The sequence below is a fragment of the Buteo buteo genome, chromosome 10 (assembly GCF_964188355.1).
Source record: "Buteo buteo chromosome 10, bButBut1.hap1.1, whole genome shotgun sequence".
Lineage (NCBI taxonomy): Eukaryota > Metazoa > Chordata > Aves > Accipitriformes > Accipitridae > Buteo > Buteo buteo.
This window is the reverse complement of record NC_134180.1, coordinates 28,509,011-28,533,316: the sequence shown is the minus strand read 5'-3', so window position 1 is coordinate 28,533,316 and position 24,306 is coordinate 28,509,011. Positions and strand designations below refer to the sequence as shown.

General features: G+C 38.5%; 2 protein-coding genes across 2 annotated transcripts; one reads left to right on the top strand and one right to left on the bottom strand.

The window, feature by feature from the left end:
- Positions 1 to 653: 653 nt before the first annotated feature.
- GNG5 (G protein subunit gamma 5) lies at positions 654 to 4,561 on the bottom strand. Its single transcript, XM_075039117.1, has 3 exons — positions 4,389 to 4,561; positions 3,122 to 3,277; positions 654 to 897 (listed from the first exon to the last, which is right to left on the bottom strand). Exons 1-2 carry the CDS (start codon positions 4,467 to 4,469, stop codon positions 3,152 to 3,154), a joined length of 207 nt encoding a protein of 68 aa, XP_074895218.1. The 5' UTR covers positions 4,470 to 4,561; the 3' UTR covers positions 654 to 897; positions 3,122 to 3,151.
- A 1,284-nt stretch (positions 4,562 to 5,845) lies between these two features.
- Positions 5,846 to 24,131, top strand: SPATA1 (spermatogenesis associated 1). The gene is made up of 13 exons (XM_075037578.1): positions 5,846 to 6,097; positions 7,006 to 7,112; positions 10,472 to 10,589; positions 12,713 to 12,766; positions 12,867 to 13,197; positions 13,312 to 13,557; positions 15,270 to 15,396; positions 15,545 to 15,605; positions 16,572 to 16,689; positions 17,548 to 17,673; positions 19,523 to 19,692; positions 21,641 to 21,739; positions 22,580 to 24,131. Exons 1-13 carry the CDS (start codon positions 6,062 to 6,064, stop codon positions 22,682 to 22,684), a joined length of 1,698 nt encoding a protein of 565 aa, XP_074893679.1. The 5' UTR covers positions 5,846 to 6,061; the 3' UTR covers positions 22,685 to 24,131.
- Positions 24,132 to 24,306: the final 175 nt, after the last annotated feature.

Sequence of the window (24,306 nt, the reverse complement as noted above, 5' to 3'; positions counted from 1 at the left end):
ATTGGAAAGAATTCATAAGGCCAGCTTACAGGAGGTACATAAAGCTATCTCATCTAAAAATGCTGCTCAGTTGAACATGTGAGGTCTCTGAGCAGGGTTTTTCCCATTAAAATCTTAAAAATTCTTCTTCAGCCTCATAGCTATACTCAAGTTGGTATTACCTGCAGAATAAACTACTCTTCTGCCTTAAGTTTGCACATTCACTGGCAGCTAAAAAGCTAAGTTTTTATTTAATTACTTTCTTTTCATATGCAGCTGTAATAAGTGCTTTTTCGTATTTACCTAAAGAGTAAGGTGGCTGATAGAGTAAGTCATCTACTAAGGTAGAATTACTCTTTAAGATAAAGAATAATTAAGTTACTCTTTGTCTTTATTTTATGTCTATCATATGGGAAACTGTAGAGTTGAATTATAAACTAACAGCCAAAAAATTTTTTTGTTGTTGTATTTTTGTTATGCTTCTAAGTATAGTACTGATGAAGCCTCATTGTTCTGTAAGACTATCAACCCCAGGCAAACTTCCAGCAGCATGGAATATCTAAAGACAGACTCCCGTATATGCTTTTCAGCTGCTGTGGAGTGATGCAGTAACTGATGAGGTGTCAACATATCCAGAAGTTAATCAACTTGTTACAGTAATTTCAAGACCAGACTAAGTCAAGACACTTTTATTTTTTGCTTGGCATATAAAACTGATTCCCTTATGAAACAGAAGTATTGTAACTAGCATACAGTTCATTTGGAGAGGTAGATGGTAAGAGGTTTGACGACAGTAGCAATTTTACAGTTAGATTTGGCACATTAAAGCTAAGCTTTTGTACAGACTTCAAACCAGGCCACTCCTTGAGGCACTCTGCCCATACACACATCAGCAGCTAGGAAAAGATGCTAAAAGGTCTGAAAAACAAAAACAAAATGTAGTTAGAAAAGTATCAATGCTATTTGAAGCAACTCTATGTCTAAGAACATGTACCTTCAGAATATGCCGTGGACAGCTATTGAGGAAAAAAAAAAATCCTCTTTTTCCACAGCTGTTTTATAAAACTATTAGTTTATAAAATACACTTTTAAAAACATGAAGCTGTCACCAAGGGTACAAGAAGATTATCAAAGCTGTTACAAAAGAACTGAAGCTTAGTGTCTCCTGGAAGCCAAATTGCTAAGTGGAAGGACAGAAAAAGTTGTTCCCAGTCATGTGGTGCCTACAGAAATAGCAGGCATCTACTTTGCCTTTGAAAAGCAGGGGGAGTCTGTGTAACTAACAAATTACACTTCCTCTTCACTCCACAGAGGTGGTGCTGACTGTGCAAACATGAACTCTATTGGCTCATTGTGAAAACACCAGGATTACAACTAAGAAATCGCCTATTTTGAGGAAGTGTTTGCAAGAGATACAGTGAAGGAAAGAAATCTTCTATATAGGTAGTGTAACTAAAACTGCTGTTCTAATGACTTTTACCTGTAACATCAGCAGAAACAAGTGTTCCATTCCAAAATCAGAAAGGGGGAAGATAAGGGCTTTAATTGAGAAAGAAAATATTAAGCCTTTTGTGCCCTGTGTATGCATATATGTGTGTGAGACAGAGGAAATGTTATTTCCTGACACCCACACCCAGGAATTACTAGACCTTGGCAAAGCTCAGTGGGAAGCTGTGTGTGTCACTCATTAAAGTACAGTTTATTTGGCTTTTTATAGGTTATCAGTCTATAATGCTTACAAATGATCTGATTTCTTCCTTGAATTGCTGCTTAAAGCTGAAGGTACAGTAGTGTGAACACAAGTCAGTGTCCAAGAATAGTATCTTTTAAATACGAATACTTGATAAAATTCACAATAGAAATACCTTTAAAAGCTACACAAACTCTAAAGTACATTTCAGTTACGCTGTTGCAATTCATTGCTCAAAACAATAGGGGAAGTGTTTTTGTTACATAGTTAAGCATCAACTTCTATACTGTTACTACTCTGGTCTTTACTAGCATGAACCACCTTGTTTATACACAAACTTTTTGGAAGCTTTCTACAGGCTGCTTAAGGGGAGAACAATTTGAACAACTCTGTGGTCACCTTTCTAAAAAGCTGCCTAAACAATACAACTTAAATCTAGTGAACTACAATTCTTTGAGTGATGTAAGTCAGCTATAAAAACAATTCTTCAAGGTTAACTCGCTATGAGATTTCTAAGGATTGTGAACTATGGTTAACTGCATATCAGATGCTTTGAAATAACATATATGCTCTCACCCCCAACAGATCCAAGTCAAGGGGCAATGGGGAAGAGGGACATGGTAAAATTATCATGCATTTAATGTGGATAAAATATCAAATTTTTGTGACTCTCAAGAGTCTTGGTGAGACTACTGTGGATCTAAAACTTGCCTTTCTAAATAGGCTAGTCTAAAATCTAATCACCAGAATTTTCAAGGAATGTCAGATGAGTAGTCTTCATAGCAATAGCAGTAGTGCTAATGAACCTATAGAAGTTTTGGAATTAAAATCCAAATGAGTATTCAACTGTTTCTAGTTATTTAAACTGCTACCCATGTATTAGCTTATTTGAGTGGAGTACAGGCCTTGATACAATTCTTGGACCACATACTTTTTTTCCTTTTTGGCTTAGAGGGTGTGTCCTACAGGGAACAGTGCTCTTCTTGTAGACTGCCACTAACCTATCTTTGGAAGTGCTCTTTAGAAGTTTAAGAACTAAAGTCTGATTTATCTGCCACAATCAGGATTCACCACGTATGCTGTCAGGCAAGTGATCCTATGTGAGAAAAGGGAAATAATACCCTAACACAGATGGAAGATAGAGCAGCATTACTGTGCAACCAGGTTAGTCCAAATAGCAGCTCAGTAGTAGCTGGCCCCACTACTACTTTGCTGCAGCAACTGGCAGAAGCTCTGCAACAGCTAAATGCTACTTATAATACTTATAAACAGTATATGTCCAGTACAGAGCTACGGCCAGAATAGGAGAGGAGGGGCCCAAAATGGGGATCCAGACCAACACCAGCTGCAGAAGTCAGATGTCTCTTCTGAATACTTTTAATACAGGCAGTCTCATTTAAAGCCAGCTATTTTTAATGACAACAGTTTATGAATCGTAATTCCAGAACTTACCACTGAAAGATACCGAAGTAGTTCACGTAATTACAAAAATGAACAGACTTTCTGGGGTCTGAATGGATTTGTACTTGATGATACTCCTGTCAGTAGGGGATCATGTTGCGCGTTCTGCAGGCAGAACTGCTTCAAGTCTGCTGCAGCCTGAGAAACCTAGTTGCAATAAAAGTTGGCATTAGAATTCACTGAACACTCTTTACTGATGACATAACTACATCAAAAAGTATAAAGAATACTGCTAAATGATTATGCAATACAGCTTATGTAGATTTTAAACAACAGTTTCATCATAATTTTTTGGTTTCTTAAAGACACAAAGTTGCACAATATTAGAATCGATGTGGGAAATTCTCATGTTAAACTTCTAAGCCTGAAGATCCTTGTTCTAGCATAAGTAGTTTAAAAGTACAGCCTGTAGTTTAAGATGGTCTACCCAACTGAACAGGCATTTTATCTTCCCTTGGAAAGCCATCCTTATGATGAGATAGCATATGGGTTTTTTGGTAGGCTGTACCTACCTAAAAACAGAACAGTAAAAAAATTCTATGTCTTGCTTTTCTTTGCTGTAACTCTGAACTGGTGAAAAAGAAGGATCAAAGTTTCAGAAAGTAGCATCTTCGCTGGTATCTTGTATTTGCAGTTTGCCCAGAGTTTCTCTAATTTGACAGAGCCCAGTCTCACCCTGCAAACGCACAAGTTAAATGCACTTAGTACGTCTTGCAGCCAAGTCTCCATTTTACAGCGTCAGGGCCCGGCCAGCCAAGGCAACCTGTTGTAAACCCCGACTCAAGCTGCCCGAGTGTGATGGAAGAAGCCGCTCCTCACAATAAGGAAATGAAAGGGGAGCCCGGGGCGCGTCCCTCCCCCCGGGGGAGCGCCTGGGCCGGAGAGCGGCCCCCGGGGGTCCCCGGGAGGCTGCAGGAAGCGAGAGGCGCGGCGGGCCGGGCCCCGCACGGGCCGAGCCCCGGGGAGGCGGCGGCAGCGGGAGGGGACGCAGCTCTGCGGCCGCCCCGGGCTTGGCTCGGCTCGGCTCGGCTCGGGGCGGGGGGGGGGGGGGAGTCCCGCCGGAGCCCCGGAGCTAAAGCCTGGGGGCAGGTCGGAGCTGGCTGCCCCGGCCCGGTCCCCGCCCCTGCCCCTGCCCCTGCCCCTACCCCTGCCCCTACCCCGCCGGGCGGCCCGGCCGCCTGCGAGGAGCGCCGCGGGGCGCGGCCCCCGGGGCGATATAATGGCGGCGCGTCCGCCCCGTCCCGGCTCCGCTCCTCACCTTCACGCGAGTCACGCTGGCCTCCAGGCGCAGCTGCTGCACCACCTTCTTCATGGCCGCCACGTTGGAGGAGCCCGACATGGTGGGAGCGGCGGCGGGCACGGCAGGCGGCGGCACACCCAGCCCCAACTTCCCGGCGCCTCCCCAACTCTCCGGCCCGGCGGCGCCTGCGCAGCCACCGCCGCGCCCAGGGCCGGGGCCCGGTCGCCGCCGCCGCGGGGGGCGCTGCGGGGCCGGTGGCGGGCGGCGGCCCCGAGGCCGGCGGCAGGCCGGTGCTCGGGTGTCTCACGAGTGCTTGTGGTTCGCGGCGAGCTCTGTATGCCCGGGGAGGGGGGAACCGCCTGGCAACACGGACGTAAGATGTGCCCCCTACCCCCCCATTTATCTATAAAGCGGGTTAGAAGAGAAGACGGTATTACGACCAAGGTGGCAAATCTTGGAGGTGCTATCCAGCGAGTTACTAGTCTGGAGCTTACTTTGAGAGCTAACGAATGAAGTTACTAACTGTGCTCTTGCCAGCGTGTTTGGGTCTTGACTACAGTCTAGAGGAGATGGGTGTTTACCACAGAAAGTGCCCCGGAATGGCGGTGGAGCCTGGAGGAATGGCGCGGGGTGACATGTTGCGATGCACAGTGCAACATCTCGCATGTATACAGGGGCTAACGGGAAGAACTTGTGCCGTAACCTGCTGTGTCTTTGGTTGGGAATAGCTGGAAAAGTGACAGGATGTTAAGTCGGGTCACTCGTGAGGGCTCGCTGCGGTGTAATTGCGAAGAGGCGAGTAAACACACAGGCTCCTTTAAGTAGGTGCTTCCCACCGATACAAGGAAATCTTAATTGCACTGCTTGGAGCCAGGGTGAGACCTGGAACTTCAACTGGAAGATCTGGTCACTTGCGCTCAAGAAAAGGTGAATTAGAAGTAGCAGGGGTATGAGGGAGAGCTGCTAAGATGGTCAGGAGAACAGCGGGGGCATTCAGCAGGCTGAAAATCAGAAGGAGGTTTGTAACCTCTGAGGTGCTGCAAGAGCCTTCAAAGTGAGAGCACTTCCTGAGGAAAGTCATAATGAGGTTAGGGCAGAACCATAGTCTATAGTTTATGAAAGGGTTTTTCTGACACAGTTGCCCGGCGCACTCAGGTTTCCTTGGAATACTGCGTTTGGCCAGCGCAATGTGCTGTGCATGTGGCTTGGCTGCAGTTCATAGCAATTGTCCCTTTATCAGAGATGAACCCAGACCATGCAAGAATCCCGTTTTGTGGGGATTTAGGTCTGTGTCTTTAGGAAAACAGTACAGTTGTGCAGAAAATTATATACAACCGAAGTATTTTTATGAAAGGGGAGAAAATGTTAAGAGGAAATACTCCAGGGCAGATCTCTCAGAGCTGCAGGGCTGTGATTTAGCAATTCCCCCAGTTACTTAGGTGATACTTGTGTAGAAGGTGTGGCTGAGTCTGTCTGTCTGCAGTTAGCTGGAAGCTTTCTGCCTCAGCACAGAAACAAATTCTCCATTTTCATAAATGGAAAGAAGAACACTAAATGAAGATATAGGATACTGATGGAGTAACTTCTCTCATAACAGATTATCATGAAACTCATTCTTAAAGAATGTTTTGATCAAAAAGAAAATTAGAAAGCCCACCAGGCATTCACTGTGATCAAGTATAGGGACCAGTATGTCGTTCAGTCAAATGAGACCTCGAACATCACAGGTGAGAGTTTTTGTATGTTTCCATAAAGAGTTTTTTAGATTTCAGAAATAAAAACTAAAAATATTTTAGTATTTTGTGACACTGCACCATTTCTAGGAGACCTGAGAGGAAAAAAATGTGCTTTTAACATCATATGTATATATAGAAAGCATTCTTTTCTACTTTATATTTGGTAACTCAACGATTGCAGAAATATTTAATATAGCTTATTTGCATGGTTTTTAGTTATAGGGAAGTGTATTGTCCTTGTCAATACCATCTGATTTTCACTAAAAATATCAAGACCTAGACATTAACAGACCAACTACCACAGGTTTGAACACAATCTAAGTGAACCGTGCTCAGAGCAGGCTTAGTTATTCTTTTTGCAGACATTACCAGGAGCATTTCTGTGCTTCCAAAGTAGGTAACATTATTAACAACTGTCAGAAATATTTTGAATTTTTTTTCTTGCTGGCAAGGTCAAGTTGTGGTGCTGTTTGGATCAAGCTTTCAGGGCTTTGCATTTTTTATGAGATGAACAAAGGTAGGATTTCAGCTGAAGTGTTCTTGTAACCATGACACGCTCCAGAGTATCAGCTGGTTTTGGTAAGCTCTGTCCATTGCTGTCACAGTGACATACAGCAGTAGCACAGGCTCTCTTTTCTCTCATTTCCGTTGTTGAGCTTGTTCTAATGTGACTTATTTTGATGCTGTCAGCTGGCATTCAATCACAAATTGCTTTACTTACTGCTGTTCTCACTATCTAGTCATCGCTATCAGATAGAGCCTCATTCTTCTAGTCCCTGTGCTAACATCAAAGAAACCATTCCCACCTCCAGAAATTGAAAGTGTACCTAAGCAAAACAAAACATATGGGAAGAGGGTTATAGTATATCTACAGTTACAATCTTCTGTTCTTTATATAGTTGGTGGAGCTCCATGTTTTTTATGTCCCAGAAGAAGTGTGGAACTTCAAGCTGAATACAGTTCCTGTAGCTCTTACTAGCAAATTCATCTCCGCTGGATTTATAAGGTGAGTATAGTCTTAGGTTTCTTGTACATGGTAGGTCCTTTACATTGTCCTTCAGTCATTTAGTCCAGCTGTTGCTCTATAGAGCAAAATTACATGTGTCAGAAGAGACTTATTCTCTCATAATTTCTGGAGGGTAAGTGGTGCCCGTGACTAGCGTTACGTTAATTTGGACTGTATCAGGCTTAGCTCCATTGCAGCCCTTGGTGTAGACCATTGAAACGCCCTTCCAGAGCAGTGCTAGTATTTCTGCAGAATAATTTATGTTGTAAAATCAGTCTTGCATTCTTTCTGTCTCCTTGAGCCTGATTATCAAAATCTTGAATTCTTTTCGGCAATGGGCCAGTTTCAAGACAGATTGGCTTGATGAAGATGGTACAGCCTGTCAATTCCCAGGAACAGGCATATGACGATCTGAGTGCTCTCAGTCCAAAGAAAGAGCTTAAGTCATATTACTCAAGGGGAAACATTACAGCCCATGCAGCCACCAGCATTTCTTCTTTCTTCTTCAGTAGTAATTCTGAAAGTTTGCACACAACATGATGTGCTATGTGTGCTCTCAGGTAGCTGTTCACAGGACTCGGTGAAAGAATACCCCGGTTCCCAGTCCTAGGCCTAAACCTGGTACAAACAGTTGCAGTTTTAATCTTGCATAACTTTGAAAGTTTCTTTTATACTCCTAAAAACTTTACTCACAAAATCTCTATGTATCTAGTGTGGTAAGAAGTTGTAGAAAAATCAGATAATGTAAATGTGTATTCAAATGGAGCTTTTACATGCACCTTGTCTGCTCCTGTGCAAAACCTGTCAATTTAGCTTAAATTACAGGGAATATGGGTTTTAACCAATTTAAATTCAGGCTTGTATTGTCCACGTAAGACAATATACAGTGTAGCTGAAAAGATTGACAGCAGTCAGGAGCATGTAGGGCAGAATGTATTCATTCTCACAGCTTTTGTTGAAAGGCTGCTCAAAACCAGAGGAAATAAGTGCATGAGTCCATTTTGTTTGTTGTTCTAGTCTCCAGCAGAGGTGTAAAATGCACTGCTGGAGTGGTAACTTCAAATCATTTCATGTGATTGGACACCTGTCACTGCCTCTCTTCTCTAGTGTAAATTTATTTCACTAAGGCTCAATTCTGAGGCATTGACTGAAATTAGGATTCTCATTGATTTCAGTGGGTTTATATCTGTCTACGTATTTGTTGCTTGCTTATGAGTCTTAAATAATTGCTAATTAATTATTCTATGGGTATTATGCAATGCTGCAGTACATTAGCAATAACTAGCACCCAGCCAGTGTATCACTGTCTATAAAAACAAAAAAAACCCCTTCTCTTATTATAATTCTGGAGACGTAGCAGCAGCCTTGCTGGTACTAATGCTGTTTGGATGCTGTTGAGAGCACTGTCCAGTCAGCTTGACAATCCTAGTACTGTCTGAGTCAGCTTAACAAAGGATTCCTGGGTCTAAGTACAGGCCACTTCCATTAATGACAAAATTAGAGGAAAATATTAAGTGTGTAATTGTTTATGGCCCTGAGTTCCCGTGAACTTGATTTCTCAGCCTCTGTGATCTTTTATTTATTCCTCATTCCTCACCACAGAAGCCATACTTTTGTTATTTCTAGATGAGATGGCTGCAATGAAGTCTAATTTGCATTACTTTTAAAGGAACACCCTGAAGCAAATGACTTGGATGTCACTAGTCTTTTGCTAGCCAGTGGCAGCAAGTAAGAAATATATTATTTTATGTTCCTAGAAGCTGCACTAGCAAATAATTTTTAAATTTCTGCCCTATATCTTGGGTTTTGTATATTTAGATTATTTTCTCCCATCATGCATCGTAGTTACTTAAATGTTTTCCCTGCTGTTCATAAATGCCTTGGATTTAGATTTCCTTGCTGGTTTAGACAGGCATTATCAGTGAAAGATGTGCAGTGTTAGAATTGCTTCTGAAAGAGCTTGCATTTATTGGGTTTCAGAAGAGCATTCAAGGGGCGTATCTTCTCTGAGACATCAGCTTGAAGAAATGATGGTGAATGAGAGATATTTGAATTATAGACAATCTCTTCTCACTTAAGACCTTGGAAGAATGTGTATTGAATTATGTATCCATCTTTCACATATTTCTTTATACATTTGAAATAAATTATATTAGGGCTAATATCTGCAGCAAGTGTGGGCAAAAAAATGGGCAAGAAATAAACAGGAGCTAAATGTACAGGGACCAAGCAGTGTGGCCTAGATGTGTCCACTCTGCAGACTTTGATCTCCTCTGCTGTATGCCTGTGCTCCAAGGCAGATCTATGATCTTGAGAAGGGTCCTCTAAGTCCAGGGTGTTTGAAATACTGCAAGGGAAGCATTGTAGCCCACTGAAGTACTGTGTTTATGAGATGAAACTGAGGGTGTTTTTACATACCTAGGATGTGAAATGAAGGCATATAAGGCTGTTTGATAGCTGCCTGGGCCAAAATCATGCTAGGTAGTATACTAACATGTAATCAGCATGGGTGATTAACAGTCTCAGGCCTGAATTTGTTCCCTGGTTTATTTTATGTGACAGCATAGGAGCAATTAGAATTGCTTATATTGTCCTGCAGAGCTTTCGTGTGCCTCTTGCATATTTGGTTTTATTCTGTGGAGATGCTTTTTATTCTATAGTGATTTTTATACTGAGCTCATTACTTTAATATTTGCATGGTTTCCAGTAGTACATTAAATGATGCAATTCATATTTGTGTCAGCTCTCTCATCCTCAAACTATTGTGGCAATGTTCACACTGCAGTGTTTGGTTTTGATTTAAAATACATTTGCATATAGACATGCAAACACCCACTCCAATTTGCATTGGAGAAGACAAAATCAAAGGAATGTGCCTGCTACTTAAAGTGGACAGTGATGAAGTGTCTTCTAGCCCTAAGTGCTTGAAGGGGTATGTTCAACAGTCCTGGACCGGCCCCACAACATTTTGTCACCTGTATGGAAATGCATGACTGTAGATTCCATTGGTTTTGCTATTCATCTGCAGATGAGCAAGAGCATTCTGAAGGAGTAATTTTCAAATTTCAGCTACTTCCATATTCTCCCTTTGTATGGGGTTCCTAAAATATGAATATTGCTAGTTAATGTTATGACAGCCCTTGTAATACAGTCTACTATAACATGATACAATGTTCTGACTCTACCATACCAAGACTCGCTGGCCTATATGTAATTAGGTTCAGTTCTAGGACATAGTTCCCATTTTTGGTCATTCTGTCCATGCAAGCCAGCATGTATATAGCATTATCTTCCCCCTCTTACTAACTAGCCATCATTATTTGATCTTACAGATGTATTAATGAATAACAACATTCTAGGGTGTCTCCTCACATCACATTAAGAGTGCTGCGGGAGAAGCTTGGAGAGTACCTGGGTGGAGTTGCAGTTGCAGATAAATTCAAATTTTTAAAATGCATTGGGAAAAAACTAGCAGTGGTAAGTTAATATTTTTTTTCTTTAGTGCTCTTCTGCTTTATAATGTAAACCACAGATTTTGTTCCTGCAGATTAGATAATATCACAAGAAAACAGAGATAACTTCAGGAGCTCTGTTAGCATTTGTTTTTAAACATGCTGGAGCATAAGGTCTTGTCAGAGAACACCTACTTCCCCAAATACAAAGGCACAGCTGGACAGGTGTATTAGAAACATCCTTTAAAGCATCAGATGTAATTAGTTGCCACCCAGTGAAAAGATCCTAGTTTTGATAAGTAAATGGATTAAATATGACAAATCTGGTTGCATTTAAAAAAACAAAAAGTCCCCCTAAGGTCGTTATTACCAGTACATGGTTGGGAATATGGCAGTTGAAGAATTTGCAATGGAAGCTGAGCAAGTCAGAGTTCCTGTAATGGCTCCTGCTGTGACCTGCCCAAAAGCCTTTAAGTTTTCATTCAGAGACTGATCTTTTCTCTCATGTACATTTGTGTTCCACTGTCCAGTAACACAGCCTGAGATGTATGTAACCAAAAACCTACATCTCTGAATCATAACTGTTCCTCACATCGATTCTCTATATATTTATATCTTATAAACTGTAGCTAAAGGTTAAATAAACTTGAAAATCAGTCCAACTGAAAGTTTGTTCTTGTAATACACAAAGACTTAAGTCGGGTACATAAGTATGGAATACTTTTTTCATCTCTCATTTCACCTGTTTCTCACAGATTTGGAAATTAATTACAAGCTGGAAATTTGATGCCATTCTTTATTTCATTTGTAGTTGAGTTATTACAAAAATTACTCACACAGAAGACTAGAATAAATACTAAGTAATATGCAAAAACTAGGTGGAAGAACATGAAGAGAAACTTAGATTGTGACACAATCTAAATCTGAAAATGTGCATATGTCTTCAAAGAATTCAGGTCTTTTTAACTGGTTGATAAAAAGTGAGATGGTATATTTTCTTCCCAACTGATAGTTCTGAGATAAATGGAGACATTTTCCAGCTTCCTTTAGAATGTCAGGAAACTAATAAAATATTTTACTTTAATAGAGAATTAAAGATCTTTTTAGATACAAGTGAAGATTTTTAGTGGCAAATTAAAGATATAATTTTAATTTGGGGTATTTACTGTTGCTTGATGTTTATAACAAAGTGTAAAGCAATAAACGAGCTAACTGATTTATTTGTTGTTTAGGGTCATGGTAACCTCATTGAATTACATCTCCATGATCAAATATTTGTTGAGTGTTTTTTGTGGGTTTTTTTCCGCCCAGTCTTCTGTTTCACAACAGTAACAATGTAAGCGTTACTAAGAGCTGTACCCTACTTGCAAGTAAGGGTCTTTAGATGAAAAATAAACGTAAACCAAAATCATGTTCATTTGCTCTTCCCTTTCTTGCATATAGCCTGTGTCTCTAACAGTGAATCAATGGCATTGCCTGGCTGTTACTGAGAATAGAATTTGGCCCCATGTTTAGCTCAATTTCATTGTTTAAATGTAAGCTCAGATTTCTTTTTTTTTTTTTTTCCTGTTGGAGCACATCTTTCAAATATATGGTGATTATTTTAGACTTTGTTTTTAGGATGACTGTTGAAATCTGAAAGTGTATATCACACAAAGAATATCAAGACAATAAATACAAGAAGACATAGGGGCGTAATAGATTTTTTTTTTTCTATGTACATTAAATATTTTGCAGTACTGTATCAGGTAAATAGAGAAAATTATGTGAGACCCAGCATTTCTATTCAGATTCAGCTTGAAGCAACTTTTGGTCAAAAAAGTCAAATTTTCTTCTGCTGTGACTGTTGGATCAGGTCCTTTGAACCATAAGACAAAGTGCAAAGGATAAAAAAAATGATTCAGTACATCCATGTACTTTTGTGGGTCTGATTGAGATTTTGAAAAATAGACAAAATAAAGTTTCAGTACCATGTCAGAAAATAGAATTATGTTCCTTCTTCCCCATAAGGCCATTATAGAAGATAGTGCTGGTTATGAAAAAATGTAGTATGTAAAGAAGATGATAGAATACAGAAATTAAGTGATATGCAACATTATTGATAAAAAAGTATTTTATTGATTAGGCTTCCGTTCTGTATCTTCCAAGGTGAAAGCAAAGCAAGAAACAGAACTGGAACTGAAGTCATTTGCTCCTCCTTACGTATGTATATTGAGTGGCTTTTAAGGTGTCATTTTCAGAAGCTTTTTACATTGTACATTTCCTCTTTTGTCCTGTCTGATTAATATACTACATATTTTAGGCACTTTATCCGGAGTTATATTTATTACCTGGAGTGGAATACTTTGAAGATGTTTATCCATTATCATCATCTACTCAACAAAGAGATCCCTTTAATAAAGAAGCTAATAGGTTTGGTCATGGATCAAGATTATCCAATCTTCCCCAACAAAAACCTGAAAAAAGCAAACAATTTTTAGAAAGCATACAAAGCAGTCATCAGCTAGAAAATCAGGAGATGCACAGTCCTGCGGAATGGGGTGAGAAAGAACATGTTCCAGTTTTGCACACAAAACATAAGCAAGACCGTAACAACAGGATTCAAGAAAAACAGATGCAGTTTAGAGGAAAAGGTAAGTTTAACCAATGTAGTGAAGGAGGATGATAAAGGAGGAGAGGAATAAGTATTGTGGTTAACATTTACAATACAATAATATTTCTGTTTTCTAATATAAATTATTATGCAGATCAAAATGGATCCAGTGGATCTCTCTTCACACCAAGTCATTCAAATCCTGCAGATTGGGAGTCTGGAAAGGGTGACACGATATTACAGACCTCTCAGCAAAATCATCTCAGCCAAGATCAGGAGCCTAACACTCCTAAATGGAATGACAAAGCCAAAGGAACTGCTCTTACCCTTCATGTAAACCACAGTGATGAACAAGGCCAGAATAACCAAAGACCCCAAAATCACATTAAATACCAAAAGGGTACAACTGTTCATTGTCATCTTTTTGCTAAAGCATGCATTTTAGAAAGTTGACAGAGTGAGGCTAAGTTTTAAGAAATCTATAGTTAAAGCATGAGTTGGAATATTGTTATCAGAACAGTATTCTAATTTTTTTAATGATGATATCTTTCAAAGAGCTGTAATTTTACTTTGGATGAGTCCTTCTTTATCACTGTGTACTGACAGAGGGAAACACTGCTATAGTTGATGCATTGGTCTAATCTTATTTATATGAAAAAAATTACTAAGCAGCTACAGTGAAGACTGGAGGATAACGATCCCATAATTCAACAGCAATTTTAAATGAAAAAAATCTTGTTATCAATATATCAGGGCAAGCATTTATTCACTTCAGCTTTCACTGTCATCTTATCCATGGCTACATTAGTACTGAAGAGGAAGTGTTTCCTCTCCTCCCGCCCATATAATGTTTATTTATATACTATTGAACAGTGGTATTCCTAAAACTGAGAGGCGAGAGAACTCTGAGCAGACCGCAGTGAAAATAGTACAAAAGTATGGAGGGGTTTAAAGCACATACTAACTAGATAACAGTTCTGTGCTGAAATAGAAAATGTTGTTTGGAAAAGATCTGTTAACTACTACTTCCTTTAAAATGGGGTGTCTTATGGATAGTGAGGGTCATTAAGTCCCTGAATGGTTATATAATGTTCTTAATATTCCTAAATTTTTAGTGATTAACAAGGAAGAAATGACTGACACATTTAAATTGAAGTTGAATGACTACTGCTGGATTAGGATAAAATTATAACATAAATTGGTTTTGAGGAAATAATTTTGAAAGACAAGTCTTGATATTTGAGTAGAATTTTACAATTAGTGTAAAAAAAGTGACCTTTATTCTATTGCAAATTTTTAATGAGTAATTATTAAATGGAGCAATATTCAAGTTTTCATAGGTATGAGGATAGATTTCAGTTAGAATGATTTTCTGGATATCCAGCACTTTGAGTAAGAAAACAAAAATTTGGATATTGTATTCTTTGAGACATGTCTGGAGAGTGTATTAGAAAAGGGTTTCATGGATGACTTTTCAGTAATTTCAGTTTCCAATCATAATCTGTCAAAAATAGCTTTAACCCTCCATCATCATCATCATAACTGATTTTAAGTATGAGACCATTTAATATACAAATATATATGTAAATATGTAACTGAAAAGTTTTCCATAACTTTATGTTCACTGATGAAGGATGTAGGATTTTGTAGTAGTAAAGGTAAAGTCTGTCAGCAGTTTTCTTTTGAAATATTTATTGTATATATTTTAAAGCAGATAACATTTATTCACTAACATCTAAACGCAGAACATTTTGCTCTCCCTTTCTTTGCCAGCTCCAGCTTCAGTCTCTGAAAGGCAGAAAGTGTTAGATACTGTATGAGTCTAGGGAAGGTGAAATAATTAAGTGGTTTCCTTATCTGTGGTAATGTTCCTTGTACTAGATAGCAAAATTAGTTAGATACAAATTCTCAGAACAAAAATACGTATTTATTTATTTATTTATTTATTTCTTCTGTTATTCACACACTTCCAAACCCCAGAGATAACATTATTTATTGGATGGATTCACTGAATTTCTAACACAGGTTGGAAAGTCCAGGCATTGACAGTCAAAACAGCTTGAATTTTGTGAGTGTAATCTATGTATTTTGATCATCACTATCCTGTCACAGAACTAACAAACATGGATAATAATGATGACCAAAAAGATACCAAACTAAGAAGAGACAGAACACAGGATGCTGGAATTCTTAAAATAATGGAAGACCAAACCACAGAATACATATGCAAAAAACAAAGGTTAGTGAATAATGATTCGGCTAAAATAATGGATAATATTAATTTATAGCTGGAAACTTATTTTACAGACTAAATAAATGAAAGAAAATGGGGAAAAAACCCATTTCATTACATGAATTTTCACTTGCTTCTTTGGTTTTATCTTTAGCTTGCAGCAATACAGAACTAGCAAGTCTATAGCTGATCCTGGTGAAAAACTGGATAATCAGGTGTGTTTTTCAAGGTAACATATTCTTAGTAATCTTGAGCAATAAATATAGTCCTCCACCTAGAAATAGTCTAATTTTATAAGGCAGGTAACTCATTAGAAATATGAAATACTCAAATGTAGATTTGAGAGTAATTGAAAAAAGTTAATTCATGCACTGCTACCTAGCAGATTTGCTAATGAAGAATCAACTATATTCCTAAACAATGAAATCATCAGAAGTTACACCTCTGGTTATAATTTAACAGGAACTACATATACAATAACTATCTCAGTCTTAGTAATGTTAGCTGAATTTTTTTTACTGTTTCTTGATAGTAACATTTTATTGTTTTTATTGGTGACACTTTTATAATTTCATAGTTCCTATAGGATAAATTTGTCTTCTCTCAAGCCAAGCAAAACTTCTGATAAAAACTATAAAATCCTTTAAAACATAGGTATGATATAGTCATAGTATCAGAATAAGAGCAATCATACAGCATAACAGCCATCACTATTAACTGTTGCCTGTGAGCTCTTGTGCAGAAGTGATTGTAGTGGAGTCTTACAAAAATGATAATGAAATTGAAAATCTGCTATTATAAATTTTAGTTTAGAAATTGGCAGTCCAGACTTTGTGAGCCATGAGCCAGATGGCAGTTTTAAGGCCCATTATTCCTGGTCTTGCATGGGAGTGTCAGTAACTTGTGGGGTTATGAAAATGGACAAGAACAATTAGCAATAATCTACATTTTTGTCTGCATGTTCTCTGTGATGGAAGTGTTCAGTGTTCTGATTTTATTTGCAGAGGTCCAGCTGTTTGTAATTTAATAATCATTTGTATTGATAACAGAATAATAAAGCTTATATGCAGAATTAAAATTCAGCCCTCCCATTCACTCAGGCCACTTTCAGGGCATAGGTCTAATGTAACTATTCAGGATTATGAGTTATGTACTTATAGCTGTGTCTTTTGACTCTATAGGCAGATGAAAACAAGCAAGATCATCTTACTTGTCTGAAAGAATATATTTCACCTCCTAGTCCACCTTTTCTGGCACTTTCTGTAAATCCAGCTCAACTTCCTGCAGGTCAGGCAGCAAGTGAGTATATGATTCCAAGAAATTGCAGGGAAGTGAACATTTAATCAAGACTGAATAGTTAATGAAGACAGAAATACCTACTTTCTGAAAGAATTTGTATGTACATTCATTCACAGTATTGTTACAAATTTTAATTTGTGGTTGGAAAATTCCAGGCATTTATAATTGCATGGGGTGTTCATAGAGCATGGCAGGTTCCCAGTGCTAGAAAACCCAGCTTGTGGACTTGGGAACAGAAGGAGAAAAGGAGGGAGATGGGATGAAATACTGCTGGCTCAAGTGAGAATGTAGCAAAGAAAACCACTAGTAGTATTGCTGAGGAACCTTCGCTGTGGTGGAGGAGGGGGATAGTGAGAAGATAAGTGATTGACATACTGCTGCAGACTAGTGAAAGTCTGAGATACTTTGCAGACTAGTGAAAGTCTGAGATACTATCCTGCCTATGACGAGCTGGAGTTTTAGTCAGGATTTCGCTACAGTTTATATTGCAAAGTATTTTTAGGAGGAAATAGTCTTTTGGAGGCTTTTTTGGGTTTGTGTGGCAAGGGTTTTCAGTGCATGCACTGTATATGTATTCTAAATATATAGTTTTAGTGATACATTGTCTAGGCATATAAAAGGGTGTTTACTTATTTGTGTGGGTGTATGAATCCCTGGATGCATGCTGGATTTCTCACTTTTTTCTAATGCACCAGTCATTTTAAAAAGTTAGAGATAGTTTATTAAAATAAAATAATTTCTACTGCCTGTTCTGACAGAGCTCTTGGCATGATTTATGATGAGTGCATTACAAAAATCTTGATTGATCCTTCCTACTTACAGTATCCAGATGCTTGCTAAATATAATTATATCTTTAGAAAACAAGATGGTGGAACAATTGCAACAAATGAAGAAAGACAGAAGGCACATGGAAAAAACTAGGGAAGAACTGATCAAAAAAGCTAAAGGGCTACTAGAACAAAATAAGCTGAGGAGATACCACGGTACACTTTTAATTTATTCTGGAATTTCAAACGATTGAGAAATGACACTGAAACTAATGTGAAAATGTTTGTCTCCTTGTCAGTGAGCTTAATTACAGAGAGAGAAGTTTGCTAACCAGTAACTCTGAGAAGGCTCATTTGTATAACAGCATGGTGGAAAGATTCAAGTTTGCAATGTTTCTTCCACTTTTTTATGGCAGTCTTATAAATCTAAAAATATCCTGGCTTTTTATAAACCATTCAAGTTGTGTCCCACATATGTACAGTGCCCAGAAAGCTACTTGCAGGCCACTTTGCTGTTTGAGGCCCAGGGCAGCTGACATATTCTAAATCTGCCTTTAGCTGGTGCTTACAGAGGTTTTTACTGTGTTGATAGGGGTTCTAGTTTAATTGCCAGCATAATACTTTTTGTTCCTCCTATCTGATGGTGTTCAGCTTATGGCACGGAAGTTACAAGCCTGTCGTGACAAGCTTGACAAACCTTGGTTTTTAACAGGGTAAAATCTCATTGAAATCCCACCCAAATTTTCTTTGTAAAATTATCTTCAAGTTTATAGTTAAATTATCCTCCCTAAGTCACATTCCAGTTATGCAGAGATGAGGTTTAATCACTTTGATGTTTTGAGAGCATTCTCTTTGTACTTAAATACAGCTAAATCACTAGGAGTCTCAACGATTGTTTGTAGCTTTGTTGAAAGGAGGAGACAAGCCAATTCTTCCAGTTATTCTCTAAGGGCATGGCTACACTGCACTCTGCAGCATGGTGAAGTTGTATTTTAAAAAAACAAACTTGGGTACTTGAAGCAGTGAATCTATAGTAGCATGGAGCTGCAAGGCAAGCTAATTTACCCTGCTGAGATAAGCTCTAAATGGCTCCTGCATTGTCTTAAATTATATTATCCAGTCAGGTAAAATAAAGGTTACTTCACAAGGATTCAAACAGCTTTTGCAGGTTCTTTAAGAAGCGTCTCTACCTCTGAATTATTTTTAATCAGATCTGTAGAGTTTCATAAGTAAGTGCATTTGCAAACACATTTCTTCACAAGGTATGAAGGGAAGAGCATATTCTGTAGGAACAGTGATCCAGTCTATATTTAATATCCTCCTAAGATTGCCATGCTGACAGTCAATCTCGGTTTCATACTGTGTAGTCCTCCAACAGCTGGGTTCTTTTTGGTAAGTTTCTGAGAAGCAGCTGTCCTGATTTCCTAAAATGTGCCTTGAAAGAAGGAATCATTTAAGACACTTTGCAGACCAGTGGACATATGTGGCTGTAAGACTGCCACACCAGATACCGGGGGATTTATGTGCCAGCTGTTGATAGCACATTAACAACATAGGAAGAATCATAGTTAAGTAAAGGTAAATAACTCTTTCCCATAATCTTGGGACTTCTGTATAAAACTAAGTTGTTCAAAATCTCTGGCCCTGCAGAGCTCAAATTTTGCATAAATCTATGGTGCTAAATATTCTGCTAGAGTAAAGCTGTGGACTTCAGACTGTGGTGGGCATACCAATCTTCGCAGGTCTGGAGCACTCGCTGCGCGGCTGAAACCTGCAGAACAGCCAGGCTGAATGAAATTTTGGGTTTGGACCTTGTGTTACATCTCGGTGGACAGATAGACCCTTTTGTTGCAGGTGATTGTGTGAAAACTCAGTTGCATTTATAGTGAATGTCATTTTAATGACGATTTTTCACTAATTGCTTTTTTTTAAAGCCACCAACTGCCATGTTTTAATGTATGTATTGGCCAACTAAATCTTGTGAGATCAGTTGGTCATTACTATCTTCAACAGATCTTATGACAAGGTGAACAAGACCAAACAGTATTACTGTTTTCCTGTGTAGTTCGTGAGGAATGGAAAAAGAAGTACTTTGAAACTAAGAAAGCTACAGTTTCACTGGAGGGTACTTTAAACAAACTGCGACAAGATTTAGAGCTTTATCACCAGAAATTACTCTTGCAGTTGGAAGCCAGAGATAGCCGAAAACGACCAAACATTATGACAAACTCCAAGGTATTTACTTGTATTATTTAATCTCTCTTTTTACACAGCCTGGGTTTTTTTATAAAATATAAATTAAAGTAACAATTCATCACCAACCAATGACTTGTAAACTAGCTTTAACAGCCAAATATCCCTCAATGATCTGAAGTATAAAATTCCTTCAGCCTGTTCTTAAAAAGACTAAAGAAGTGCTTGAGTCTAAGCATTTGATTCTTTCTACTATGTGTTTGTACAATACCTTCTCGTAACAAAATACCCTTTTGTTCAGTATGATTGATGAATTGTTCAGTTCTTTATTGTTCTTATAATCCCAAATTTCACATACAGAGGTAATGAATTCTAGTTTGGAGAAATGTGTCAGAGGCTTTTGGAGTTGTTGCACCTGAACTATTGTGCAACTGTGAGTCTCATGTTATGTTGTTGGTGTCAAATCATGGGAAGTTCAGAGAGGAATTAAAAAAAGAAAAGATTAAAGTAAAGGGGGAAACACCCTTCCCAATAGTTGTATCTGCTAATTTTCTAAATGCATTAGTGGAAGCAAGTCTGTTGGCAAATCTGAAGACTAGGAAAAATAAATGTCCCTTTCTTGTGTCTGAAAGGTGGGAAAGTGTATGTACAATCTAAGAGTGTATATTATATACAAATGTGTATTATTTGAGCTATCTTAAATTAAGTATCTTCAATATAAAAGTACTAATAGGGTTGATACTACATTATATTACTAGCTATGTTCAGATGTGTTATTGCTTCTTTGGGGGGGATATCAGGGGCTTTTTTAGGTCTCTCTGGTTAGGCACAAAAAGGTCTTATGTGAAGGATATGCACAACTTAACACGTGTGCAGCAGTTATTTACTGGTTAGCACACACAGAAGATAGCCAGGATTTAATGAGCTATTAGGCTAAGCACAAGTATGCTCTCCACCCCTCGTAAGGTACGTGCTTACCTGCATCAGGCAGGCAGGAAGAGTTGGGCTCCGGGGAGCAGATCCTGCTGTCACTGGTTTCCCCTCTTCCACCAGCTTTGTCCTCACTGGTGACCCAACCCAATGACATAGTGATTCTTCAGTAGCCCCCAACTAGTCTGACAGCCCTGCCTATTTTTCTCCTACATGACTGTGTACCTTTCATGCTTTCTCCGTGGTCACAGCCAGGGTTACGCAGCTATGTGGTGTCAGAGCTGGGACCTAGACCCTTGTACACAGGCAGCTACACTGCTGGGTGGGGAGAAGCTTACAGCTGGAGCTCAGAGAGGAGAGGCTACAGGTACCACTTAATGATTCCTTATATGGGCAACTTTATCACATCATTTGCCTCAACTGGCACTTGAACAGCATTTTTAAAGGCTTGGAACATCAAGAGATTACCACATATGCCCCCACCCCTCAGCGTTACTGACTTCAAGGGACCATGGCTGACATACAGAAGCTGAGTATCAGAACGTACATTTTGAAAACATGAATTTTGGTTTTACAGGTTAATTCAAAGACAGTCCCACCCACAGCTACTGCTGAAATTATGTGCTGTATAGCTAGGAGTTTAGCAATCTCATCAATAAATGTACTGTGACAGAGTGATGCTAAGCCTGTGAGAGAAAAAAAATATGATTTGAAGTATGCCCTTTTATTATGAATGGGGAGTAGCCATAAAAGATAATTGCAAAACAATGTGCTATTACTCAGGAGATCTGAGCTGGATCTTAACTTCCCAAAGCAATAGGGAGTGGAAGAACCTCCGCACCCAGATGAAGGGCTAGCAGCAGAAGGGAGCTGCCCTCTCTCGGAGAGCAGACTGCTTACAAACCAGAGACAGCCCAGCATGCATTAAGAACTGGAAGAAGGCAGGGGAGTTGGAAAGAGTTTAGAGGGTTGTTTCTGAGTGGTGAAGTAACACCCAGTGAATGAAGAGATGCAATAATGCTGCACTTAAAAGTTTTGTTGGTTTTTTTTTCCCATACAGAATTACACAATCATCCGGATTACTACTGTGCAGCATGAACTCGATCAACTGAGGAGGAAGCTGGATGATACAAAAATGAAACTTGTAATAGAAATTAAGGTACTCTGCCTCTTAACTAAAACAGTCAAAATGTTACTATGCATTAAAAAAAACCCTTAATCTTCCCACACATTAGAAGGTGTAAATATTTGCGAAACGGTTCTTGGTTTATGCTGTTAGTTTTGTGGTGCTAGTTGTCATTGTAACTTTATCACTGTAGCCAAATTACTCCAGAACACCAGGTTATTAGATGATTTTGGATGTATGGCATTCAAGCACTTTTAGCTTACATAGTACCTTGAAAATCTAAGCTTCGCAATCTCTTTCATAAAATTTTCATTTCACTCTAAAGGTAATTCAAGGAACATATTTGGTGAGGCACTGACCAGTAGTAGACCATGGCTTAAAAAAAAAAAAAAAAGAAAAAAAAGAGTGGCTCTCAAAACAGATGGCAGTCCTCTTCATCTGCTTTATTCCTTACCAGTGCTGCCTATGGCTCCCTTTGGAAGGAAGATGATGGTACAGGCCTTCACATTGGATAGCTTTTCAGCTTTGAATGCATGAAACAGGAGTCCTGTACATCACAGAGATTGCCCGTGCCCCTGCTTACTGGGTAATCTAGGGTGGATGTACTTGTTATGCCTCCTCCATTGTATAGCAAAGAGTGGAAAGAGCAATGAATTCCATGGTTGTCTCTTAAAAGCACCAAGATGAACTACAGAAGAAAGCAGTGCTAGAACTAGGCTATCTAATTAGACATGTAAATTTTAAAGATTAAAGATATATCCTGTATTCAGCAATCCTGTATAAAATTCAATCTTAGTTATATAAACCCCTCTGCATGTCAACTCCAGAAACTTCCTTAAGTTGCAAGTCCTTCAATTACTGGGTTTTCTGCAGATGAGAAAGCAGGCAGCATCTGATTTACGAGCACTGAGAGCGGAACTGACACAGAAGAAGATTCATTCAGCTTTAATTCTTCAGTCCAGAAAATCAGGAATTTAAGAGGGTGACATGACTTAAAGTCTTCAGAAGCTCTGTGATGTATGTAGAAGCTCAGAATTTCACAGCATTTGTTTGTATGTTCTTGAAGTTATCTTGTAAAGATATCAACTATATAACTGTTGTGGAATTTGTATACTAGGTACTGAGGTACTGCAGATCACTTCTTTTTAAGTCTCACTATGAGATGTCAGCTACATACAGTTTAACCTAGTAATGTGTCTAAACAAAAGCTAAGTTATTTTAAAAGCGCACATTAGTGAGTTGTTAACATCACGTTGGTATGCTGATGTTCTTTCATTAACAATGCCTATAATCTATAACCTCCTGTTCTTATTTTCAGGCACATGCATTTAATTTTTGGAAGATGATTAAAATACATCTTCTGTAGAACTACAGCAACAGTAATCCTTTATTTAGCTATTTACTGAAGTATATTTTTGTCACTATAAGTATGCCTATCTATAAATTACCACTGTATTATTACCATATTATTATGCAGTATGAACAAAATCTGAGATAATGTCACCTTATTTCCTATCTAATCTAGCTGGTTTTGTTCCCTCTCTTATTAGGACAGCCATGTGGACGTTAATGTTCTTATATAGTTAGTGGAAGATGCAAGCTTTGTCTTGGACAAGCTGTAATGATGATCCTGGTCCTACTTACAGTATTGCATAATCTCTTAAGTTCAAGCTCGTGCATGTGCTTAAATAACAATTCTCTGAAAGAGTAATCAAACCTCTTCTTGACAGTCATTTTTTCTAGCTCTCCTGTTTGCTTCTTTGCAATTCCAGATGTTATTACGTTAAGCCGAACAGTAACATGCTAGGAATTAATGTCAGCTAAAAAGCTGACAAGGCTGTATTTATTACTGGAAGTGAAACACTCATGGGAAATCAGTAATACGGTAAGAACTCTCAAAAGGACTAACTTCCAAATGTCTTGAGTCAAACCACCCATTATCTAATTTATTTTCTTAAAAGTAGGATTTAACAAAGATTTTAGTGCTAAAGTATTACATTAATTATTAAAACTACAACCACTTTTGCTCAATTTCCTGTATTTCAGAATTGTGTCTTATTTAAGACACAAGAGCAGGCACTAGCTACTGGAAAATCTGAACACAAAAAATAAAAAATGTCAACTCATGATTCTTGACTGCTACAGGAAGGAGAGCTTTATTGTAAAGTCCTCTGGCCTTCAGTAAAGATTTTGTAGCTCAGATCATCTGCTCCAGCAGACCTCTCAATTTCACAAATACCTGTCTCTCAGTATTTTAGCATATAAATATAAATAGTAATATAAATTCTGAAGTATCTATATGTCAAATAAATTTATCAGTTTCTCCTAAAACCTACAGACCAGAGTTCTAGTGTAATTATTTTTTTTATGTGAGAGCACTAGCCTCCACCTGCTTTCTATCATCTGTAGTATCAAGCAGTCAGACACTCAATATGAAGTTTTCTAGTCTTCTACTCATTAGCCATTATTGGTAGTGCTGCTATTCTATGGTGTTTTCCCAGTAACTATTTAGCAAGGGGGAAAAGAAAAAACCCAAACACCCTACAACTGACTACATATACCTAATTAAATAAATTGTTTAATTAATGGAGTCACTTAAG

Bases quoted from the DNA above. Each gene is read 5' to 3' on its own strand.
- SPATA1 (XM_075037578.1), top strand. From the start codon at position 6,062: ATGTCGTTCAGTCAAATGAGACCTCGAACATCACAG. The intron at 10,590-12,712 runs GTAAGTTAATAT...GTATCTTCCAAG, and splicing joins TTGGGAAAAAACTAGCAGTG to GTGAAAGCAAAGCAAGAAAC. The intron at 19,693-21,640 runs GTATTTACTTGT...TTTCCCATACAG, and splicing joins ACATTATGACAAACTCCAAG to AATTACACAATCATCCGGAT.
- GNG5 (XM_075039117.1), bottom strand. From the start codon at position 4,469: ATGTCGGGCTCCTCCAACGTGGCGGCCATGAAGAAGGTGGTGCAGCAG. The intron at 3,278-4,388 runs GTGAGGAGCGGA...TATTGCAACTAG, and splicing joins CCAGCGTGACTCGCGTGAAG to GTTTCTCAGGCTGCAGCAGA.